Source organism: Amblyomma mixtum, chromosome 3 (assembly GCF_055824585.1).
Source record: "Amblyomma mixtum isolate Tamu chromosome 3, ASM5582458v1, whole genome shotgun sequence".
NCBI lineage: Eukaryota > Metazoa > Arthropoda > Arachnida > Ixodida > Ixodidae > Amblyomma > Amblyomma mixtum.
In genome coordinates, this window is record NC_143014.1 from 3,767,631 (window position 1) to 3,793,086 (window position 25,456).

A 25,456-nucleotide genomic window follows, 5' to 3' on the forward strand; every position below is an offset into this window, starting at 1 on the left:
ACACCACGTCTTATTCTCATGCACAGAACTTGACCACTGAGGAAAAAATATTTTACTGCATGCTACAAAAAACACATTCCTCTTCACCCAGCATTGATTTTAGTTCAAGGTACACTTATTAGGTTAGGTTTATGGGGTTTAAGTCCCAAAGCGACTGAGGCTATGAGAGACGCCGTAGTGAAGGGCTCCGGAAATTTCTACCACCTGGGGTTCTTTAACGTGCACTGACATCGCACAGTACACGGGCCTCTAGAATTTCTCCTCCAAAGAAATTCTAGCCGCCGCGGCCGGGATCGAACCCGCGTCTTTCGGGTCAGCAGCCGAGCACCATAACCACTGAGCCACCGCGGCGGCTCAAGGTACACTTATTGATATCCCAGGTGTTCTTAGCTTTTTAAGGGCAGCAGGTCTCCTTGAAAAGCTCTAATTCCGACCCCGTGCCTAGCTATACATAGTGATACACCTCAGCCACCCTCTCGTTCCTGAGGAGAAGGCTGAGGTTTTGTATTAGACGGGTTGGGAGCCTCGAGATTCTTGCCTAGGCAAGGATTATTGATGGGATTACCTGACCCTCTTTAAAGCTTTCCTTATAGCCAATTTTAATGTTCCTTTTCTTCTCACTACTAACAAATGCGAACTAATGTTTTAGGCGCCCTGCACCAATGATGGCTTTTCACATGTTAGTAAAATTCCGAAGAAATTAATTTTCCTACACCTTGAGCTTGGCCTTATATAGATGCTCATGAGCCATTAAACCCAACACAGCACAAGACGGTCGAATGTGCCTCAGTTGTCAAGGCGTGTATGACTCGAACCCCAAGGGTCGTGGGTTTGATTCCAGACTAATTATTCCTCTTTTATTTTCAGCGAAATGAATACATATCCTTGCGTGTCGAATGACATTTCAGTCATGCTATGACCTCGTAATTGCAATTTAACTCATTTTAATCAGTTTCATTCCATAGCGCGGGACCCTCTCCACCAATCGGGATGTTCGCGACACGCCAACTGCGGCGGTTTCTCCGCTGTACGCCGTCGCGTAGAACGAGCTGTTGTTTCATGGCCTTAGGGGTTCAGTTTGTAGCTGCGATTGGTGGGCTCCGTACTAGGCTGGCGTATTTCATAAGAACCGGCCGGCGTTTGAATGTGCATGGAGACCGAGTACGGGTCAAATAGTACGTCGAAACTGTCAAGTGAAGCTAGACTGCTCACCAAGAGCGAAATATACGTGTGTTGCCTACAAGATCAGTTATTTTTCAAAACTGCGGAAGCATTTAATATCGCAGAATTGAGGGGGAAGTGTGTTAGGTTAGTAAGCCTTTTATTGTGCTCCATGAGAAGGAATGCATGTACCTTTGCCGCCATATTAGTAAAAAGTCGTGTCAATCCTACACTATTACAAAGAAGGGTGTGAGAAAGAGGTAAAAAGGGCATAGCATGGACTTTTACTCCCTGTAGAGGACCCTAGGAATAACTTCACACCCGTTAAAAGCACGCTCCTGATCACCTACCCCCTTTTGAGAAACTTGCACCCTACTTACACTCTCTACCAGTGTTCATAACGGCGCGTCCTGTTCCTGTCCACGACGGGGTTGTCGTGGAGTGCCTTGATGCGCGTCGTCTTCATAGAGGCACGGCGAAGAACACATATAATGGTCGATTTCTATTGTGTGGCAAATAAATCAAGTAAAAAGATTAAGCTGAGCAGCCTATGCTGAAAACGGAACGCAAATCCTTAGAGCTCTTTTTCTTATACACTATTTCTAGTACGACGAAAAATATTCGACGATTTAATTTGACATGATGCGACGATAAGCTCCAACGCTCACGTTCTATGCGCATTTAATCTGTGTCCATTTTGAAGAAAATGTAATATTTCCTCCTCGCGCTCAGCTGCACGTAACAACAAGATCGGCGGGCCTCGATTTAATGCGATAATTACATTTACACTATAAGCTCACGTTTTTATGTAGGACATTCGTGGTTTACGTATTGCGTCAGTCGATGTTGCGAGTGCTTAAATAACCTAAATGCTATTTGCCCTTGACCACCTTGCCGTTAGCAGGACGGGGGCGGCGGTGAGTTTAGGGCAATCTTTTACAAAGGAACAGAAGGAAAAGTACTGATTTGTGGGAAGCAAGTTGGGTCCTCGGCCACTTTCTCCTCCTCCCTGGCAATGAAATGTTTTTTGTTTATTTCTCCACTAAATTTCAAAAATACTTCGGAATACTATGAGCCAACAGAAAAACAGAGAGCAGAAATACGGCTTGTCATAAATAATTATTGTGTAATCAATAAATGAATGCTCAAACTTTGTGACATCTCATATTTCTCATGGCACATTTGCAAACAAATTTCTGTAGAAAGGGCTGTGTAGGAAAGAGGGAAGGGAAGGCGCCTTCGGCCACGTGTCGCTGCAGGAATTAGTCAAAATGGTTTTTTTGTCGCGAGTCCACTACTCCGCGTTTATAAACAACCAAAGCGGACAAGACCGCTTCGCTCGGAAACCGGAGAAGCTCGCGGAAGGGCGCGCATTCGTGACTTAAACTGGTTTCCGCGTCTGCTGCATATGTCATAAGAGCATTCTGCGTGGGCGTGGCTCGCTGTCCAATGCAATAGTTCCCTCGAAGACAATCTTGTGATCACAAGCTTCACAGTGTCCGCCACCGCGCTTCGTTCCCTGCTCATTTGTTTGACATACATTTTGTTGAGCGAAGTTTTTGGTCTCCCCATGACTGTGTGCAACGCCGACCGCCCCCCCCCCCCCCAACCCCGCAGAAGGCTCTTACTTGAGTCATCAGTCAGATGACTGAAGTAAGAGCCTTCTGCGGGGGGGGGGGGGGGGGGGGCGTCAGCGTTGTACATCGGCGAGAACACAAGTTTTAGGTTAGGTTAGGTCAGGTTTAGGTTAGGTTAGGTTAGGTCATCAGTCAGATGGGGAGCTAGCGTGGGTGACGGGAGCGGTCGCATACCGTGTCGGCTCTGTGACAGATCGCAATTAATTGCGATACATCAACTTTTCCCACTGCAAGCCTGGTGTCATTGTTTCAGGAACCTCAGCAGCACCCGTCTACACCACGTTTGTTAAGGTGGGGCCAATTTTTGACCACTTTTCAGTCATTTGAAGCTTTCGCCCCGCCCCGGTGGTGCTAAGCCTAACGGCGCCGGTGCCGGCGATGGCCCCGGTCGGCGATCCCTCGGCTCTGGCGGCTCCAAATCAAGTCACCGGATACGACCCGCAGACCTTGCGGATCGTAACAATGGACACCAATCAATCCGTGGATCCGACTCAAGGCGAGGAACCCCTACCAAGCAAGGACGAATACCTCCAGGATATGGTACGCGTCTGGCGCGGAAAGAAGAACGCGGCGGCGGCATCCAGGGACGCTGGTGCCGGTGCCGCCCAGCAACAAACTCCGGCTAGCTCTGCGCATACGCAGGGGGGAGGGCGCTGAACGCAGCATCGAAGCGTTCCAACCAACTACGGTGGCCGCCGCAGAACACGCCGCGCATCGAAAAAGACGAAATCATCGTGGTGCTCAAACCGCGAAACACGGTCGACCTCAAGGCAACTTTTGGTCCTGGACAAGCGAGCGGTGCAATCCGCAGCATCCTCGGGGACGACGCAAATGCGGGACTTGCGGTGTGGCCCGTTCAGGATCAAAACGTGCTAGTATGTGCGCTGAAATCAGTCGATGCCGCGGCGAAGCTACTCTGGGATATTATGCTGCCAGTAGGAGAACGCGAGCTACCATTCCGGGGACACCGCAAACTCTCCGGTGCGTCCTGTCGGGGCGTCGTGGCTGTTTCACCAGACAAAACGTCTGAAAGCGTTAAACGCAACCTCAGTGCGGAACCGAATGTGGTGTCTGTGCGCAAGCTGGGAGGAACCCCGGTTGCGGTGGTCACCTTCACGGGAACCAAGGTGCCACAAACGGTGTTGTACAGCTACGAACGACGCCCTGTTCGCCTGCACAAGAAGACAGTGTCTGCACGCCACCGCTGTGGCACAGTGGGCCATCGGACCGATGCGTGCCCGCGACCGCAGCCCGGGCGCTGTTAACGCCGCGGGTCCAGGTTCCTGGTGCCTCTCCTGACGGCCCGGCGGAACATGAGTGTGTTCCGAGCTGTCTCTTCTGCGGAGGCGGCCACCCAACAGGAGCTCCCGGCTGTGCCGGGCGGTTCCGGAAGGCCATCAAACCGAGCTCTCCATCCGGATCCAAGCCGAAGACAAAGACAGGGCCAAAGCAGGCTCCTCCGCCCAAGGCCAAGAAAGCGCCAGCCGCTAAGGAACCCAAGACCCAAACCGGGCCATCGAAACCTGTTAAGTCCGGGACCCAGGCGGGGCCCCCGGTCCTCAACGCCAGGGACTTCCTGCCCTTGGCACCCGTCCAACCACAGGTGAGCAGTTGGAGTATGGCAGTCTCCGGGCCCCCTACCCGTCCCTCTCCTACCGAAACCGCCCTACAGCAGCAGGCAGAGGAATCAGGCGCCAGAACCAAATTATAGCGCGCAAAATTCAAGAGTTAGAGGCCAAACAGGCTGGGTCATCCGAACCAATGCAGGAAGCTGAGCCAGATGACGAGGATGACGGATCATCCGTAACATCCTGCCTCACTAGCGTCTCGCGGTAGAGCGGGGACACGGTAGTTGGATCAGTTTCCACTGCTGGTCGCGTCGGCGGCCTTGAGGCACTGCAGCGCCAAACCGAGCAACTGGAGGAGCAAGTGGCGGCCCTTCCGAATCAACTCATGTCAGCAGTCCGCGAGTCCTTCGAGGACATGTTCAAGGCGGCCTTAACGCAAGCACTTCCCGACCTTGCGGCCCAGGTCACTGACTCCGTCCTTAAAGCCCTGGGTCAGCACCCAAATTAAGAACTACAATAGCTGCGAATCCCCGCACCTCAAACGTAAGACAGCCTCCCGCCAGGCAGCGGAGGAACACGATTCAGGCTCGCCTGCAGGTGCGGCCCCTGACTGGGGTTAAGCCGGTTCCCGGCCAGAGCTAGTCCGCTCGCCCCTTAAATAAATAAAACATGATGGCTAGCAGATCTAACAGGAGTGCTAAAAACCTTGAAAAATTTCAGATCATCCATTGGAACTGCCGGGGTTTCAGAGCTTGGAAAAAGCGGTCACACCTCCAGCTCTACCTGCAGTCGCTAGGTGACATGCCGGCGCTCATTGCCCTGCTGGAGCCCGGCATAGACGCTAAATTATCGGGCTACAGCACCTTTCAGGGGGGCCGCTTGACATGCATCCTGGTGAATAAGGCTTACACCGTGGTTCAGGTCGACTTAGACTTGAGCCCCGAACAAGAATATACAATGGTCCGGCTACTGCCTCTCAGACGCCCCGTCAATACATATGATGTGATGGGGATATCTTATTGTTGTGTAAAATGCGATTTTTTTCTTTTCAGACAAAAAGGCCTTGACTCACTTTCTATGTGTGTATGTTCTCGTGACTATGCTGCTATACATGTAAATGTGCAACTGCTGTATGCCTTGTAAATGGGGGCTCGAACCACGTCAAGTGATATGTTTTCACATTTGTTCGAGTCCCTTTGCGCCTCGAGGGAATAAAGTTAAATTTCAATTTCAATATCCTCAACATATACTGCCCTCCGCATAAGCCGCGCGTAACTTTGAGTGAAATCTTCCTTCGCGCGATTAAAATGGCAGCCAAAGAGCCTCTAGTGATCGTTGGAGACTTCAGTGCTCCCAGCCTTCACTGGGGCTACCACTTCGAAAAGGCAAGAGGTCGTAAGCTGGCAGAGCTCATCTCCACCCTCAGCCTAACGTTGCTCACGGACCCGGCGTATCCCAACCGAGTGGGGAATTCGCTCCCGCGACACTTGACCTGACCTTTCTCTCGTCAAAAATGCTAGAGAGGCTGCCTGGGAGAACTTGGGAGATTCTCTAGGCAGCGATCACTTCCTTCTCCGGATTACACTCGTGGAAAAGGCAGCGCACCAAAAATGGGGTGAGGCCAACCTGACCGATTGGAAGAAATTCCGAAATCACACTATCCCTCCCGTACTATTTTCCGGCGGCTACGCCGATGGGCTAACCAGATATACAATATTCAGAAACAACACGTAAATACTCTACAAACCACCGAAGAGACCCCCGCAGTGGACACTGACCTCCAGCATTTGTGGGAGGCGCGCTGGAGCTTAACTAAACGGTGGAAAAAGCAGAAAATTAATCGAAAACTACGCGCCCGCATAGCCAAACTCACAGAGCAGACTGCAGCGTATGCTGCAGAACTCTCAGATTCAAATTGGATAGCACGCTGGGACGCCGCAGCTCATCAGATGAGCTCGGAGGGGACGTGGCGTCTCTTTCGCAGTCTAATCAACCCCTCCCAAACGAGAGGGGAGACGCAAAAGCAGCGCCGACGGGCTCTGCATGGGTATCAAGGTACGACGGCGCAACATGCGGACACTCTGTGCGACAGATATATCTGTTGTACGGAGGACCCGACTGGGCCTGAGTACATGTACTCTGGCAGGCCTAATGAAACACTGGATACCCCTAATGAGTTCCACGACCTTAAGGCGGCCTTAGCAAAAATGCGCCGGGGTACGGCTCCGGGACGGGACCACATAACAGTGAACCTGTGGCGAACCTACCGGACTCAGCCTACCTCCATTTATTAGAATACATGAACCAGATCTGGGGCGGGCGTTCACTCCCGGGCGAATGAAAACGTCACTTTTGACGTTTTTGACGCCGCAAACAAGGCAACCGGACATGACGGGATTACTGTGAGAGCGTTGAAAGAAAACATTCACCATCTTGCACCACTCCTGGCAACAATAATGAACCACGCAATTTGCGAAGGTATTTATCCACATATTTTGAAGATCGCTAGAGTTATACCGGTTTACAAACAAGGGGATAGTAATGATCCAGGCAGTTACCGTCCAATCTCGGTTTTGAGCATCATTAACACTGTTTAAAAAACTTATCGCCAAGCAACTAAACGACTACTTGGAGATAACTGGAATCATATCTCACTGCCAGCATGGCTTCAGGAATAACAGGTCCACATCTACAGCAGTAATGGCATTGTCTCAAGATTTATGTTCATCTTTGCATAATAATGAAATATCCGTAGCCTTGTCCCTAGACTTAAAAAAAGCATTTGATATTGTCAATCATAACATTTTAATTCAGAAGCTAGAGCAATATGGTTTTAGGAATTCCATTCTTGATTTCTTTACAAGCTACCTTACTAACAGAAAACAATTTGTCCACCTAAATCACTTAAAATCATCTCGACAACCTGTCTGAGCTGGAGTGGCCCAGGGGTCAGTCCTAGGGCCTGTGCTCTTTTCTATTTATGTTAACGATTTTCCTCTCTGTTTGCAGAATTCAAAAACGGTGATGTACGCTGATGACACTGCAATAGTTTTTACAGGCAAAACTCTAACTGAAATTGAGGCTAAGAAACGCGAGTTAAGTAACATATCTGCATGGTTTAAGGCTAATAAATTGACATTAAATGCTGTGAAAACAAAGTACATCCTGTTTAGGTCACGGCACAAACATTTCACAGATACACGATTACATATTTGCCTGGATAACCTTTTAATTGAGCAAGTTTACACCATTAAATACCTCGGCGTAACCTTAGATAAGAACCTTAATTGGCAAAAACATATTGATACCCTGTGCTCCAAGCTTGCTTCAGCTTGCTACATTCTATATAGAACAAGGGGGCTGCTGGACATATCTGTGCTGAAGATCATTTATTTTTCTTTTTCACTGTCATTTGACGCACTGCTGCGAGTCATGGGCTAGTACATACAGATCTTACATTCATCAAGTTATTTCCTTGCAGAAAAGAGCCCTGTGAATAATAACATTTGTTCAATAGGTTACAGATTTTGCAGTTTCCTTTGTTATATGAAATGAGAATCGCGATGGTAGTAAATAACATTATACAAAATAATTACCCGCTTTCAATTAATATTTTTGTGTTGCCTAATAGAAGCACTAGAAATGCAAGCAATATTAATTTTAATTACCCTGTAACCCGAAACGCCTATGGTTAGCGCCTAATTCAATATTGTGGGACGAAAGTATGGAATAGTGTACCACTTGAAATTAAAATGGCTAAGAATTTCCTGTTTTCAGTTAAGCGCTTCTACTTTTCGAAGATTGAGGGTTATGTTTGTTAATATTTTTATGTCTTTTTTTGTGTTTTTTCACGGATCATCTACAACCGAGTTTCATGTTCGTATCTTCTGTTGCTGTAATAACAAATGTGTATATTGGGCCTATACTAGCTTCGGCTATTGGCCGAGCAGTTTTTGCAAACGTTTTGTATATCTGATTTGAAAATAAAGAAAGAAAGAAAGAAGGAAAGAAAGAAGGAAAGAAAGGAGGAAAGAAAGGAAGGAAGAAAGAAAGAAAGAAAGAAAAAGAAAGAAAGAGAGAAAGAAATAAAGGAAGAAAGAAAGGAAGAAAGAAAGAAAGAAAGAAGGAAAGGAAGAAAGAAAGAAAGAAAGAAAGAAAGAAGGAAAGAAAGAAAGAAAACAGGTAAGGCCGTGAATGGGCAAACCTGAGACCCGTATCACTGATCTCGTGTGCGGGCAAGCTTATGGAGACGATGGTACGGAATCGCCTCTCTCCATACCTGGAGAGCAAGGCCTTCTTTGCGGTCACCATGTTCGGGTTTCGCTTCCACATGTCTGCACAGGACGTCCTCCTCCAGCTGCACAGGGATGTAATACGACCCACAACTATGCAACACAATGACAAAGCCATTCTCGCCCTTGATCTGAAAGGGGCTTTCGACAATGTTAAACACGGTAGCATCCTGGCCAACTTGAATTCTACCGACTCTGGAGCTACGGCCTACGCTTATGTGAGAGGTTTCTTGACTAATGGCTTGGAGGCTTGATAGCGATCAGGAGGACGTCTTTTGCGATTACTTCTTCGCAAATGGGCCTCTTGGGGTGGAGTCATCGTTGATGCGGTGGTACTTGAAGGCTGCGCTGCCAAGGCTCAGGCTGCGATGCCGGTTCCTCATTTGAAGTGGCGTCATCTAAGCGATTATCCTCAAGCTCGTCGGCAGTAGGACCACTAATCATGGAGTCAGCAGGGGGATCTCTTTCCGAGGGTGTTGATGACACGTCTCGCTGAACAGCAGCACTTGGAGTGGACTCAGGATGCGCTTCTTTTGCGACGTCCTTATGGAATGATGTGTTTGCACCCGATATCACGCTGGGTCTCAAGTGGTCGATATGCACAAAACGAAACTGGTCACCGACTTTGACTACAAACGTAGAGTCGCTTACGCGTTGCACTACGACCGTTTCCTCCCATGACAGAGTTTCCCCTCTCGTAGTCTTGACGAGAACTGAATCACCGGCTTCCATATGCGGGTCCCTTCCTCAGCCCTCGTTGCGATGAGTGGTGTCTCTGGCTTGACGGCTGCGCATGTCCTGCGCAAAACTTGGCTTCAGGAGCGAAAGCTTCACTCGGGGTTGTCGTTTCAGGAACAGCTCAGCCGGCGTTCTGCCTGTTACGGAATTCGGGGTGTTCCTGTAAGCAAGCACGAAGTCGTTAAGTCGCTGATGCAGAGTTCTGTTCTCTCCTGTTAGGTTATCGTGAAGCACTTGCTTGAGCAGCGTGGCTTTTGTCGTTTGAACAAGCCTTTCGGCTGCCCCGTTCGATGAAGTATGGTACGGTGGCGTACGCGTGTGGCGAATCCCGTGAGAACAGGTGAAATTGGAGAACTCCTGCGCCGTAAACTGAGGTCCGTTTTCGCTGATCAGTTCCTCCGGGTAGCCATACGCTGCAAATATCTCCGTGAGACAGTCGATTGTTTTCGAAGTCGTCGTAGGGCGGAGGCTGTTTGGTTTGGTTTATGGGGTTTAACGTCCCAAAGCGACTGAGGCTATGAGAGACGCCGTAGTGAAGGGCTCCGGAAATTTCGACCACCTGGGGTTCTTTAACGTGCACTGACATCGCACAGTACACGGGCCTCTAGAATTTCTCCTCCGAAGAAATCTTGCCGCCGCGGCCGGGATCGAACCCGCGTCTTTTGGGTCAGCAGCCGAGCACCATAACCACTTAGCCACCGCGGCCGCGTAGTGCGGAGGCATTTTGCTTCTATCCACTTTGAGTAAGAGTCTACTAGAAGGCACAAGTTCGAGCCATCCTTCATGGTGAAATCGACATGGACTCTCTGCCAAACACGAGTTGGATAAGTCCATGGATGCAATGGCCCTGGTGCCTTCGCAGGCATGGTCTTTTGTCACACTGTACATTGACGGACAGTGTCTTCAATGCTCTTGTCAATCAACGGCCACCAAACAAACGACCTAGCAAGCATTTTCATTCTTTTCATTCCAGGGTGTGCTTCATGTAGGAATGTTAATACTGCTTCTCTAAGTTCGTCCGGAATGATAACTCGCTGGCCCCACCTGATGCAGCCTCGCTCATACGATAGTTCGTTTCGACGAACGTAAAAGGGCTGAAGTTTATCATCGTGGTGCACGGGCCAGCCAGATAAGGTGAACTGCACGACTTTGGAAAGAAGGCGATCCCTTTTAGTCGCCGCAACAACCTGGCTCGCAGTGAGAGGCGTTGACTCCAACACTGCAAGACATTCTTCAGTGTCGTCTTTATGCTTGACCAGAAGTGGAAGCCTTGAAAGAGCGTCGGCAACTTCCATGTTTCTCCGTTCCTGTAGCGCAGTGTGTACTGATAAGCTGCTGTCCAACGCTGAATCCTGGCTGCAGCCAAAGAAGGAACTGGTTTATCCGGTTCCAAGATCCCCAACAGTGGTTGGTGGTCTGTATACAGCGTGAATTGGCGGCCGTACAGGTATCTATGAAACCTGCTCAGACCAAAAATTAAGGCCAGGGCTTCCTTCTCGCCTTGCGCATAGTTGCGCTCCGCTGCACTTAATGTTCTGGAGGCCGATGAAATGGGTCTTTCTGGACCATCAGGCATGACGTGAAAAATTACTGCCCGAACACCGCAGGCCGACGCGTCGCAGCTTAAACCGATTGGCTTTTTCACGTCATAAAAAGTCAGGACTTGACTGTCGATGAGGCGCTGCTTGGCGTCCACAAATGATCTTGAACATTCGTTCGTCTACGCCCAACTCGTGCCCTTTTTGAGAAGGTCGTACATTAGTGCAGCTACTGTGGCTAAATCTTTGATTAATTTTGCGTAGAAATTCAGCAGGCCCAAAAAGGCTCGTAGTTCAGTTACGTTGCTTGGCTGAGGTGCTTCTGTGATGGCTTTTATCTTAGTTCAAGTTGGAAAAATGCCAGCTGCTGTCACTTTGTGTCCAAGATAAACGACGGACTGCTTGAAAAAATCACACTTCTGTTCTTTTACGGTGATACTGTGCCTTGTCAGTCGTTGAAGTACCTTTTTCACGGTTTCTTGAGAGTCGTCTATGTTGTCGGGCACGACGATGACGTCGTCGATATAGCAACCCACTTTTGGGATCCCTTTTAAGACTTCGTCCATTAACGACTGAAAGGTAGTGGGTGCGCTAGAGATGCCGAATGGAAGGCGCTGAAACTGAAATCATCCCAGATGAGTGTTAACAGTTAACAGTGCTTTGCTTTCCTCAGCAAGCGGCACTTTTATTTATTTATTTATTTATTTATTTATTTATTTGTGATACCCTCAGGGTACAGAGTACATTTCAGAGGGGAAGGGAAGTTGATAACAAGAAAAATAAACAAAGCACAATTCATACCAAACTATAGAACAACTGAGGCAGGATAAAAAGAAGTGAGCAAGATTAACACGGAACAGATTAATAAAATAGTTTAAGAACAATACTAGTACGTGGAGAACACAACACTACAATAAAATACAAAAGCGATCATTATGTAATTAGAGTGGTAAGTATTCTTCTAAATTGAGTTGAATCAGTGATGCTAGTTAATGATGCGGGTAGGGAATTCCATTCTTTAGAGGTTAGCGGTAAATATGATTGCGCACATGTCACTGTGTTACAATGAGGCACTGTGACCTTGTGTTGATGATCACGACGGTGAGAAATGAACGGTGCTGGTTGAATCCATCGAGAGCGAAGTTGAAAATTAGAGTAGAAAATCTTATGGAATAGGCAGATGCGGAAGTTCTTACGGCGGGTAGCTAGGGGCAGGAGGCTTAAAGACCTTTTCATTTGGGTGACGCTAGATGTACGATGGTAATTGCCTAAAATGAATCTAGTTGCACGATTCTGGACCGTTTCCAGAACCTGTGTCAGTGAGGCCTGTCCAGGGTCCCATATGGATGAAGCGTATTCCATTTGCGGTCGTACGTAGGTCGTGTATAATAATGATTTTAACGAAGATGGAGCAAGTGTAAAATTTCTTCGAAGATAGCCAAGCGTTTTGTTTGCTTTAGATGCTATATGTTCTATATGAAGTTTCCAGGACAGGGTGTTAGTTATATGTATGCCAAGATACCGGTACGATCTTACGCTTTCAAGGGGATGACTGTGAAGAAAATAAGGAGGACAAGTAGTATTTGAAATGAAACTCTCATAGATTTACATTTTTTAATATTTAGTTCCATTTTCCAATTATAACACCAGTCTAGTATGTTATTAAGATCGACCTGGAGGGAGCGAATATCGGAATCGTTAGTTATTTTAGGGTAAGTCACGCAGTCGTCGGCAAACAAAGAAATCCTAGAGTTAACAGTAGCAGGCAGATCATTAATATAAATCAGGAACAGTAAAGGGCCAAGGACATATCCTTGAGGAACCCCAGAACCAACTGGCACGGTAGAAGAATTAGTGTCATTAGCATGCACAAACTGAAGGCGAGAAAAAAGAAACGCGCGAATCCAGTTCAGAACAGAAGGCTCAATATTTAGAATGCTGAGTTTATATAGAAGTAATGAATGGTTAACTTTATCGAATGCCTTAGCGAAGTCGAGAAATATGCAGTCTGTGGAAAACGCGGAGTCTAAGTAGAAGTGCAGATCATTAGTAAAGGAAAGTAATTGAGTTTCACAGGAGAAACCTTTCCGAAAGCCATGCTGAGTCAGAGAAAAGAAGCTATTATCTTCAAGAAAATTAACAAGGTGAGTGAAAATTATATGTTCCATTATTTTGCACGGTATTGATGTGAGAAAGATGGGTCGATAGTTAGACGGGTTCTGTTTGTCACGGGCTTTATGTACAGGTATGACCTTAGCAGTTTTCCAGTTCTCGGGTAGTACGCCATGATGGCACGACTGTGAGAATATGCTTTCCAAAATGATAGAGGTATATTCAACAGTATTCCGAAGAAATTTGCTATTAATGCCATAGATTCCGCTAGAAGATGTTTGTTTTAAATTATTAATGATCGGTATAATGCCATGAGAGTCAAACACAATTGGATCCATACAGTAGTAGTTACACGATTGGAGTTTGGGATGGTGGCGATCAACTGATGAGGAAGAAAATGACTGGACAAAGGAGTCATTTAGTGAAGTGGCACAAAGATGGTCCGGAATGGGATTTCCAGTTGCTGAAAGTAATGACACTTTGTCGTTAGTGTTAGGTTTTATTATGCTCCAGAAGCGTTTAGGATTAGACTTTAGGATGTTTGGGAGGGTTACATTAAAAAAAAGAAAATTTAGTAGTGTTTAGTGCACGGGAATAGGCTAAGGCAGCTGATTTATATGCAGTCGATCGCTCAGGTTTTAATGAATACCTAGCAATTCGAAAAAGTCTTTTCTTTTTGTTAGAAAGGCGGTTTAAATATCGATTATACCATGGAGCTTGGTTATTCGAGTAGACGCGCCGAAGAGGAATATGTCGGTTAATCAATTCAGATACCTTATTTCGGAACATGCACCAGTTAGTTTCACCGAGCGCTCGAGGTAATTAGGTAAGAATATGTCTAGAAAAGAGTTAAGTTCTTCATTAATAGCAAGAAAATTAGCCTTGTTGTAGTCTCTAATATTTTTGGAGCGGTTTGATGAAGGTGCGTGTTCATGAGTTAACGTGAAATGCAATACATCGTGGTCGCTCAGGCCAGGCATATGTATTACAGGTGACGTGCAATCTTCTGCAGTCGTTAATACAAGATCTAGAAGAGAAGATGAATTTTGAGTAACACGTGTGGGTGAAGTGACGATTTGTGTCAAGCCAAAGTCTGCGCAGATGGTGATAAATTGGTTAGTTTCAGCTTGCTGATAGGCTTTCGATAGATCCAGGACACAAAAGATTTTACCTCCTGCGAGCATGGAATACAAATGTTCCGGCAATGGCAAAGGGTAATGGTTAGTTTTTAGAACAGGTTTAACCGTGACCTTGTAGTCGCCGCATAAACTTAATCCTGCACGGCCTTTCTTCGCGACCACTACCAGAGGCGTTGCCCATTTACTTTTCGTGACCCTCTTTAGTATTATGGCTTGCTCGAGCTTTTCCAGTTCCTTTGCTGCTTCCTCTTTTATGGCAAACGGTACTGGCCGTGCTTTTGAGAACACTGGTTGAGCCCCTCCTTTACAAAGATGCGAGCTTCGAAGTTTTTGACGACGCCCGGGGAGCTCTTGAAAGCCTAGGGATACTTATTCAGTAAAGCTTCTACCCTCTGCTCCAATGGCCTATCCGTGGACAGACTGTACACTGCTTTCCAGTTCATCTGCAGTTCGCAGTTTTTCCAGCCAGTCTCTTCCCATGTGAGCGGGCATCGGCGTTCCGTTTCCCTTCACTACCACTACGGGCAAAGAGATTTCGCTTGTGTCCTGCTTGACTGAGACGTTTGCTTTTCCAAGTACCTTCAGCTTTTCTCCTGTGTAACTGCGCAACGACACACGGGATTCCACACACAAGCATTGCTGCCAATGCTTCACGATCATTAGGTTTCCTGCGCCGGAACTTACAAAACACTACTGCTAATGTTCGTAAACAAGCCTATTTAACTTTTGTTAGATCTCAGCTCGAGTATGCGTCTTCCATCTGGTCTCCTCACCAAAAGTACTTAATTGACATGCTAGAAGCAATACAAAATAGGGCTAGTCGATTTATTTCACGAAATTATAGTTTTCAATCATGCGTTACCCAAATAAAACTGGAACTTTCTCTCCTTCCATTAAGAACTCGTCGAGACATAGCCCCTTTATCTCTGTTTCACAAATTAATCCATGCCACTCAGTCACCTTTATCGCACCTGCAACGACCCTCTTATTCATCAACCAGATCGCACAATAGCCTCAGCTACACGCGCATTTATGGCAGTACTCACGCCTTTAACTTTTCTCTGCTCCCACGTGCTATGTGTCTATGGAATGATCTTCCAAACTGCATTGCATCGCAGCGCAACCACGGCACGTTTTATAATCATCTGGTCGAACATTATATAGATAACACCTAGCACGTTTTCTTCTTGCCCGAGTCATGCCTGTTTTTTGTTTTTGTTTTTTGTCACACCATGTTTATCAGCCCATTTGCCTTCCTGTGCATTTGCTGATGTTCTTTTTTTCCCGTTACTATTATGTCTTATTTATATTCTATTTTTTTATTCAATGTTTTTCTGCATGTATTTTGTGAGGTAAAAACGTAGCGCAAAGAAACAAGGACACAGAAAGACAGACAACACACGGCGCTAGGAAAATCCACAGAACACATAAAAGGGCCCGTTGTACTAGAAATATAATTCAGAAGGGTATATGCTTGGGCTTGTTGGTTCCTATTTGCAAAGTAAAAACGTAGCGCAAAGAAACAAGGACACAGAAAGACAGCGCCGTGCGTTGTCCGTCTTTCTGTGTCCTTGTTTCTTTGCGCTACGTTTTTACCTTGCAAATATGAACCAACAAGCCCAAGCATATACCCTTATGTATTTTGTACTTTGGTGACAATTTGTAATCAGCTTTTAGAACGTAACAGTGTTTGTTTCTACGCATTTTTGGTTTTTTCTAGCTACTGTTGCACATATTTATTGCTCCCCCCTTACACAATGCCTCCCTGGAGGCCTGTAAGGTACCTGTAAATAAATAAATAAATAAATTTAAAACGCGGGAAATACTGCTTATAGAACTGCTCTGGTACGATCGTGACCGCTACACCTGTGTCAATTGTCATCGAAACAGTCTCCCCTTCAATGTACAGGTCGATGCTGTAGCCCCATGAACTTTTTCCGGAGTAGAACACAGTTTGACAACTCAAGTTTTCGGATTCGTCGTCCGTGGTGTCGACGTATCTGACAGCTGTTGCTTTGGTTCCTCTTTTGCAGACGGCTTGCAAATGCCCTTTTCTGTCACAATTTCTGCAGGTGTGGTTGCGATACCAACATTTTTCTCCTGAATGACGCTTTCCGCAATGCTTGCAAGCACTTCGCCGCTCTTCCTCTCGCTTATGTTTTGACCATGCAGCCGTCCTGGATTTCTTTCCCTTATCACGGTGACGTTCGCCTTAAATGACGTTGACGCTGCGCGGTTTTGCGTCAAACTCGTGCATTTGCTTCGCCTATTCTGCCGCTAGCTCTTTCTCTAGCGCCGTTTTGCACGCCAGCTCGAACGTCAAGTCAGCCTGAGAAAAAAGAGCCTGTTGCGTTTCCTCGTCACGCAAACCAGCTACCAGTATGTCCCGTAAGACATCATTTCAAAACGTGCCGAAATTGCAATCTCTTGCAAGATGCTTTAGTTCAGTGATGAAATCTTTGACGCTTTCATTTTCTTGCTGCATTCGGAGATTAAATTTACAACGCTCAGCGATAATTGACTGAGCTGGGCTGAAATGAGCTTCGAGAATCTGTTTAATTTCTCCGAAAGTCTTCTGAGACGGCAAATGAGGCACAGTTATCTTCTTTAGCTCTTCGTATGCTTGGCCACCGAGTACGTTCACAAACAACTTCAGTTTCTTGTCTGCAGAGACATCATTTATGTCAAGGAAGTTCTCGAAGCGTTCAAAATACGAGGGTATGTTGTCGATTTTCGGGTTGAATTCGAGCATTGTGCCGAGCTTAGCACCATGTCCGGGTTCTGCCATAATGAGCAAATTTCACTTATCTGCCCAGCCGGTTTCCTCAATGGGCATTGTCTGTGTTGCCGGTTCTTGTTCGCTTGCTCCCGCCAGCAGCTGAAGTCCATGCAAGGGCTCCGTGACGCCTTGCTTCCTCGCGACGTTCTTGCGCTGCTCATGGCCGTCGATGAAATCGTGGCTGCAAGAACTCCGTGTCGCCTTGTACCGTAGGCGGTTCAGCCTCGTGACTGTTGCTGGCCGGCGGCGGTTTACTGCGCGCCGGATGCCACCTCGTCGCCAGATGTTCTGTTCTAAGCAGCAGACAGACGCTTCAGTGGCAGCAACGCAAAAAGCTCTTTATTCGAGGCAGCAGTGTACTTTTATAGATAACGCTGCATGCCGGTCAGGCACACGTCATTGCTGGTACAATCTTATCAGACCGACTTGCCGATACAGAACACATGATGGGAACACGGGGTACGCCTCAGGGAGCGGTGTTACCGCCACACCTGTTCAACATAGTTATGATGCGCCTCCCAAGCCAACTGGCCCGGGTGGAAGGCATTCAGCACACGTTATATGCAGATGACATTACAATCTGGACCAGGGAGGGGAGCCTTGGGGACATGAAGGACCGCCTTCAGCGGGCCGCTTCCATAGTCGATGCGTATGCTAGTGACTGTGGGCTGCAATGTGCTCCAGCGAAATCAGAGCTTCTGCATGTCAGAGCGAACCAAAGGGTAAGACAGCAATACACATCTCTCTGTCAGGAGATACTATTAGAGAGGTGGAGGAGCTCCATATTCTGGGCCGTTTCATTAACCATGCACTCAGACCGGACTCCACTATTGTGAAACTCAAGATAGTAGGCGAACAGGTAGGGCGCATGATCAGCCGCATTTCCAACAAGCGGGGCGGTCTGCGGGGCCGGGACATGCTTCGGCTCGTCTATGCTTTCGTGACAAGCCAGTTCCTCTACGCCGTGTCATATCTCCGCAATACTAAGCAAGACGAGGCGCGAATAGACGCCATCATCCGCAAGGCAACTAAGCGAGCCCTGGATCTCCCGGGGGCTACCTCTTACGCCAAACTCAAGGCACTGGGGTGCTGAATTCCTACCAGGAGCTGCGGGGGGGGCCCACCTCGTGAACCAATACACGCGGCGCATGCAGGCGGCGACGGCCCCTGAGCGCCGTCTGCTAAACCGCTTACACATCCAACACGACTGCACTCCAGAGGAGGCAGAGCGTATCCCAGAACTATGGCGCCATATGCTCTGGGTCTCCTCGCTCCTCCGTAACATGGACACCGACAGCACGAAAACAGACGACATGTGCGGGCTCGGGCTCTTGAGAGACAACACGGCTCCTGACCCGGTGTATACTATGAAGACGTAGCAGGGCCATCACCCACGGGATTTTACACGGTCACTGTCGTTCACCAGGAAATACACGTTGATGGACTCTCCTTTCGAGCCCCGAATCCAATGCGAGCCGAGGAAGTAGCGATTACGCTTGCTGCCGCCCACACCAATTCCAGAGTCATAATCACGGACTCCCGAAAAGCATGTGATCAATACTTTGCAAGGGAGATCTCCCCCTTAGCTGCTAGTATTCTAAGGCGCCTGCAGACAGGTACTCTACTCTGTCCTGCAATCATAAAACATTACGATCCTAACACGGATGGGCGATGCACGCACTGTGGCGAGACCTGTGATATCTTCCACATGGTGTAGGCATGTGCTCAAAATCCCCACCTCCCCCCTTCCTCTACCCCTTCCCGAGAGGCATGGGAGACTGCCCTCCTCAACTGCTCCTCGCTTGAGTCCCGGGGCTCTGGTGAAACGGGCGAGAGACGGGGCCTCGTCAAGCGGTGTCCCGGACTACGGACGCCGACCATGTAGAGGGGCCACTCTGTGCCTCCAAACTCTATTTCACTAAATAAAAGTTTTCACCACCATCCGGTCAGATGCGGCGCATTGTAAACCGCTCCCTAGGAACTCTTCCCCCCTCTTGCATCCACCGTTTACGGTCAGTGACCCGGCGGATGACCAGCAGAAGGCTCAAAAACGCAAGCTGAAACTCGACCGCAGTCGCACGTGATGAGTAGGGCCCGGAAATTTAGGCACTAAAAAACCCCGAAATAGGCAGGCATCTAGGCTCTAAAAATTATTGAAATAGGCGCTATAAAGCAAAAATAGGCGCTATGATTAATACTCTTTATTAGTACACGATTTGTCAGTCATGCACGGAGCGTACGCAGTCCTAAATGAAGCACGCCACGATAGAGCACATTCTCAGGTTTTCGAACTTGAAGCTCCTTCGGTTTTTGCTAAGCATCGCTTTGTACTTTGAAAAGCTTCTTTCGACGTCACGTGAAGTTTGTGGCGCGGACCTAAAACTTGAGAGTTCATAGGGGTTCAGCCCTTCAGGCGATATGGCTGTACAGTCTCCGCGCAGAAGTTCTCTGATTTGGGAAATTGTTTCTAGGCCTCTAATCTTTCTACCAATTGCTGCTTCTTCGTAGAAGCAGTAGCGCCCTTTCCTTCCACTAGCTGAAGTGCTGCTTGTACTTCTTCGACTGCCTTCAATGATTCATCTATTAAGAGTCGAGCCTTTTCCAACTTTGTCGTCCTTTCCGTCAATGCTGAGAAGTTTGCACTGATGTATGTCAAGTCTCTTTCAAAACTCGCCTGTGAAGTTTGCACTGATGAATGTCAGGTCTCTTTCCAAACTCGCGTCTTCGAGATCACACACGCAGCGTCATCCTTGATTTCCTCAAAGACAGGCTTGACCACTTCAAAGTGCTGTGCATAATATACTGCTGCGTTTACCATGTTCCCCATCGAGTCAAAACAGGCTTTCGCGGCAGAGGAATGCCAGCTGCTCTGGCGCGAAAAACAGCAATTCTTGACGGAGATTTAACATTTGTGCTAGGTACTAACCCGGGGAAAAGAGAGTCGGACACATTCGGCGACACGATGCATTGCATGAACCACGCAGGTCGAGTGAACCATCTTGTTGTAAAAAAGCGTCGGTCCTTTTTTTTTGCCGTGCACATGTAGGATGCTTCATCCGTGATGAACGAAAATACCTTGTCATACTGAATATTTCCTGGCCATAGAAGCTCCAGAGATGAAGTGAAAAAGCGCGCTATAGTCGAATGGCTCACCTTTTCAAGAACATCTGCGTTGAGCAGGATTGCTCATCGGGCTTTCTCTAGGCTCAATGTTCCGGCAATGAAGTTGGCCACATACCGTCCGCTAGCGTCCGAGGTTTTGTCGACTGACACCAAAATGTAGTTGGCTCCAATTTCATCTCTGATTTCGGCAAGAGTATCCTCATAGCATTTTTTCAGGTATCTCTTACGAAGCATTCATTCATCTTTTTCATGCTGCTTGGTGTGCTTTTCCAGAAAGCTCCGAAGATCACTGTTGGTAACGGGATATCTGCCGTTAAAAATGCTTGCCACAACTCTTTGGCAAATGACCATTCTTTTGCTGTCAAACTACCACTGAAAGCCACTGCCAATAGGAGCTGCCCTGTCCCCTCTTTCGTTCTCTTCAGGTTTGCCATATGCTTGTTGGTAGCTACGCGTTGCACTACATGGCATCGCTTCTCACTTGACACTGAAGTTTCGCATGTGTTGCAAAAAAGCAGCAGAAAAAAGCATCTCAAAATTGCAAACTGCAACGAGCGCCTCTCGATGCCGTTTTGCTGCGGCATGTCAATACGAAATGAAATGGAGAGCGCTGATGAAGCAAAGGTCGTGAGCCCGCTCAAGTCAGTGTCACGGGTTCTGGAAGCGGCAGGCAAAGAAGTGGCCGTTCTCTGAAAAGTGGTAGGCGGCCGAGAGTCGGCCGAGCAACGAGCGATCAGTGAGCGCGCGAGTGAGCGAGTCTTGCGCGCGTTGAGGCGACGGTCCCCGGCTGGACGGAGCGCGTTGAGGCGATGGTCTCCGGCTGGACGGTGCCGGTTCGGGTGTCGGCCGGGTTGCACTCACAGTGATCATATAACCTCTTTGGTTGCGCCAGTTACACTTCTAAAAGACGTTTGGCGAGACCCTCGCCTTTAATCATGATGTATAAAAATTGAAAAAGGGCATTTAGGGCCGAAATGCCGGATTTAGGCAGTTATAGGCAAGAAGTGCGGTTAAATAGGCGGTATTTCCTAAAAAATGACAAAAAGGCAGGCAAGTGCAAAAATATCACGTTTAGGCGTTTACAGGCATGTTTAGGCAAATGCCTAAAGTTCCGGGCCCTAGTGATGAGAGAACCTAGTAGTTTGCGAAACGTGTTTTTTTTAGATTTTTTGGATGGCATTCTCTCAAACTTAGATACGAACAAACAGTCTGGATCACAAGCTCCTTTAAAATCAATTCGTCCGTCTTCTATTGCCTAAACCACTATGGAAGATATGGAAGAGGCTGCTTGCTTCGTTGGTCTAGTTTTTTTTTACTCATGGAGTGTCCTGGAGCTTTGAAATGTTGCATTCTGTCCACCCCCGCCCCCTACTCTACCTCCCCTCTTCAAGCCCCCTGGATATTCCCTTAAGGGCTCTCTGTTGGACGCGAAGCATTGTGTTCTCAGACGCAGAAGCACTTGCACAAGTACCGCGGCCAGTCAGTCAGTCAGGCGCTGCGCGGTATCGACCGACGCTGCCGGCACCATGGCGTCCGCCACTATTCCAAATAAATGTGTCGGGAATAAAAAAAAGCATGAAATGAAGCGGAAAGCGAAAAGAAAAAAAGGCAACGAAGGACATCAACCCTAAGCCGACGGCGTTGCTTTCCGCTGCCCCGGCCGAAAACCGCGACGTCTTAATAACTATCAGACATAGGGAGAGCTCTCCCCAAAAACATGGAGACGAAGGATTAGCGGCGCCCCTCCAGAGGGGAATGCCTTGCCGGACGTCCAAACGTGAAGACCGGCCATCCAATTCTCTGTGTACAGTTTTATTGGTATTTTTCTGTGACCAGAATAAGGAACGAACGAATATTGCAAAGCACGCTGTCGCCAGAATATTACAGGAGCGAAAGAGACGCGGACGCTCAACTTACCAGAGCCTTTTAGTTTCGCAGCCCTGATAACCGCTTGGAAAATAGTAACTCCGTGCTCTGCAGTCTCCGTGCGATTACCTTGCTGCCTGTGCACAATGCTGACTCCCTGTTCGCATGAGTACAGTCAGTGGTTTGAAGTTAGCCTGCATTACGACTGACTTGGTAGTGTAAGCGCAAGTGAGTGTGAATGCTAGATACATGTGCAAACGCTGCATTAAAGAATCGTTGGAAAACTCATTTTTTATTAATTGTGTTCCTTGATTGAGCAAATTTCAATATGTTCAGATAAGCGCACATATCCATGTTTGTCCCACATCCTGTGGTCAATCCTGTGTACCATCTCTTCATGCACCTTTTTTCGATTTTGCATATATGTTTACCTAAGGCTTCATAAACTAGTACCTACATGTTTAAAACGCATTGGCTTGATTTGCTCTCCTGCGATAATTACAAGCTGTCATTTGCGTTGTTTTGATACTTTGGACATTTTTTTGTCCGTTATTTAACAATCGCGCTTGGAAGAAGAACACCAATGAACATTTGAAATTCATGAAATTTCAAACTTCATGAATTTCAGATGTTTTGTGAAATTTCACACCATGAAATTTCCCCAGGAGTGCGCCGATGAGGTTGACTGCACTCATACTCTTGTTTACATCGCTGCGTACGAACAGCTAGTGCTCGTTTTCATGAAATAAAACGCAATCTCCCTACCGAAAAATCTCATATGAATTCATATGTGTCTCGTATGATTCCATATGTGTTACATACGAGCTATATGTGTCAGATATGTGTCTCGTATGATTCCAGATGTGTTACATACGAGCTATATGTGTCAGATATGTGTCTCGTATGAACTCGTATGCAGCCCATATGAGTTATATGTGTCAGTATATGTGCCTCATATGAACTCGTATGCAGCCCATATGAGTTATATGTGTCAGTATATGTGCCTCATATGAACTCGTATGCAGCCCATATGAGTTATATGTGTCAGTATATGTGCCTCATATGAACACATATAGGCTTCATACGAGTTCATATGTGCCACATATGTGCCTCGTATGGACTCATATGGGCATCATATGATCCATATGTGTCGACAAATGCGCCTCGTACCAGCACATATGCCTCATACGAGTTCATATGTGTCACGTAGGAGCTCATACGCGTCACAAATGTCACAGATGAACACATGTGCTGCATATATAGTAGTTCACGCGCTACGGAAATGTGACTTGTATGCACTTATTACATATGTGGCATACCTCAACTGACACGCGACACTCGTGCGTACACAAGAGCTCCGATATTCGTCGTATCAGCTTACATCAATCTCGTGCGAAACCGATAGCCGCTGATGAGTGCCTCTTATATAGTGGGCCTTGCTGTTTGAAACACGGGGAAAAGAAGGGATGAACAAGCGATTAACAAGTGCCCAACCAACGCATAAAAAAAACTCTTGGCCTGTTTCAAATATTTTTCTCCCTGATTCTCTGCTTGTGCCCTCTTGTTGTAAACAGCGCCTATCCAAACAGTATGACGTTAGGCGTTTCCAATGTGCTTGGACAAACGTTCAGCTAGAAGGCAAATATTGCCTTCTGGGCTTAGTTGAGCTGTTGAGCGAATATCGCCAGGTATTTTCATGCAAGAGCTCCGACTGTAGTTAACAATAGGTGCGCAATGAGAGTACTACGATGAATGGTGCAGGCGCTGTGAAAATTAAAATACATACAAATATCAGATCTTTTAGTGCATATCACAGAGCTCATCAAGATTCACAATATCAGTGGAAGTGCAATCGGCTGTAGTTCAGCTCCTTAAACCTTACAAATAAACATTTGACCTCGCACCTAACCGTCGAATTCTAAAGTAGTCGGAAGCATAGCGTAAGTCTTGTCATCCTAATATAACGCAACAGTTTTCCGTGTCAGAGTCCGCCTCCGGCTTTCGAGGGGAGCGGACGCGGCATGGCTCTCTCCGTGCGAGGTCCTTTCACCGGCGACGGCCAGGGTACGCGCGTCAATCACCCCCCCCCCCCCCCCCCCCCCCCCCGAGGGGTACAGGTTCGCGCTACCGTCGCTGCCTTCGCACGAAGGCCTGAAGGATTGCGTGTTTCTACATTGTGACGTGGATGGCAGGCCTTATAAGATCGAGGATTTTCGGACGCCGCTCGAAGAAACTGGTGTTTTGAAGGCCGTGGCAGGAATTGGCCCGTACCAGATGGGACACGTGTGGCTGCTCAAGCTGCGCACTCAAAAGGCCAAGGACGCGCTGGTGCAAGCCGGTGGTTTGGAGGTGAAGGGGCGGTACTGTGCCGTCATCGATCCGGTACGTAGAGAGATAACCGCGAAGATCCACTGGGTTCCTTTCTACGTGCCGGATGAGACCCTTCGAAAGATCCTGAGTGAGCTTGTGGTGGTGATCGACATCCGCTTGGAAGAATGGCATACGAGTGGTTTCGAGCTTGCGGAATCGACGACCCGTGTTGCTCGCATTGTTCTCAAGGAAGGCGTCACCCCGGATTCCCTCCCGGACCTTTTCAAACTAGCCGACGGCCCTGCACTCGTCGTCGTGCCCGGTAGGGCGCCGACTTGTCTGCGGTGCAAACTCAAGGGCCACATTCGCCGGGATTGCCAGACGCCAAGATGCAGCAAATGTCGCGCGTTTGGACATGAACGCACGGATTGCGTTCGTACGTACGCCGTCGTAGCCGGGGCAACCAGGGTGGCTGAGGAGACCAGCCACCTGATGGACGAAGAGGAGGCTGAGAAGGCAGCTTCCTCGGAAGACAGGGCAAAAGGCAGCACAGTGCAAACAGCGAGCGGCGAGGATAAAGCGCCAGCCAAAGTTTTGCCTAACGAGGGAGGGAAAATTCAGGCAAGCACGGCTGCGGTGAAAGAGCCAGCAGCGAGCCAAGGTCAACAGCCGGGGAGCGCCGCAGCTGCCCCACGAAACGAAGCTTCGAGCAGAGGAATTCAAGGAGCCAAAGCACAGGATTCCGGGAAAAACGACACAGACGCCATGGACGCCCAGCCAGCGTCGACAAAGAGGCGCCTGGAGAAGGCGGAGGGTGCACTAGGGGAGCAGCGCCTCAACCAGCTCGAGAAGGAATGGAAGGTTGCAAGAGGGAAGAAAGGGAAAGATGTGCGCCCTTCCCGTGCGTCATCGCCGTCGCGCGTCGGCGGCGACCCTTCCCTGGAACCGAGCAGGAGTTGTGCAGGCGAGTAATCGCCTTGCTTTGGGTGAGCCCTCGCTTTCACAATGGCTCCTGTGCTCGCGCCTCTCCGGCTAGCCACACTGAACGTGCGCGGCCTCGGAAGTAAGAGGAAGCAGTACCAACTAAAAAGGCTAATGGTGGAAAGGGAGCTGGATGTAGTCGCGGTACAGGAGACAAAAGTGGAGAGCGAGGGTCGCACTGACTGCATGGTGAGCCCGTTCCGTGGTCGTTA

General features: G+C 48.0%; 1 protein-coding gene across 1 annotated transcript; it reads left to right on the top strand.

Annotated features, from left to right (window-relative positions):
- The first annotated feature begins 23,974 nt into the window (after positions 1-23,974).
- LOC149349124 (uncharacterized) lies at positions 23,975-25,235 on the top strand. Its single transcript, XM_089575408.1, has 2 exons — positions 23,975-24,017; positions 24,103-25,235. The coding sequence occupies exons 1-2, from the start codon at positions 23,975-23,977 to the stop codon at positions 25,233-25,235; spliced, it is 1,176 nt and encodes a 391-aa protein (XP_089431534.1).
- Positions 25,236-25,456: the final 221 nt, after the last annotated feature.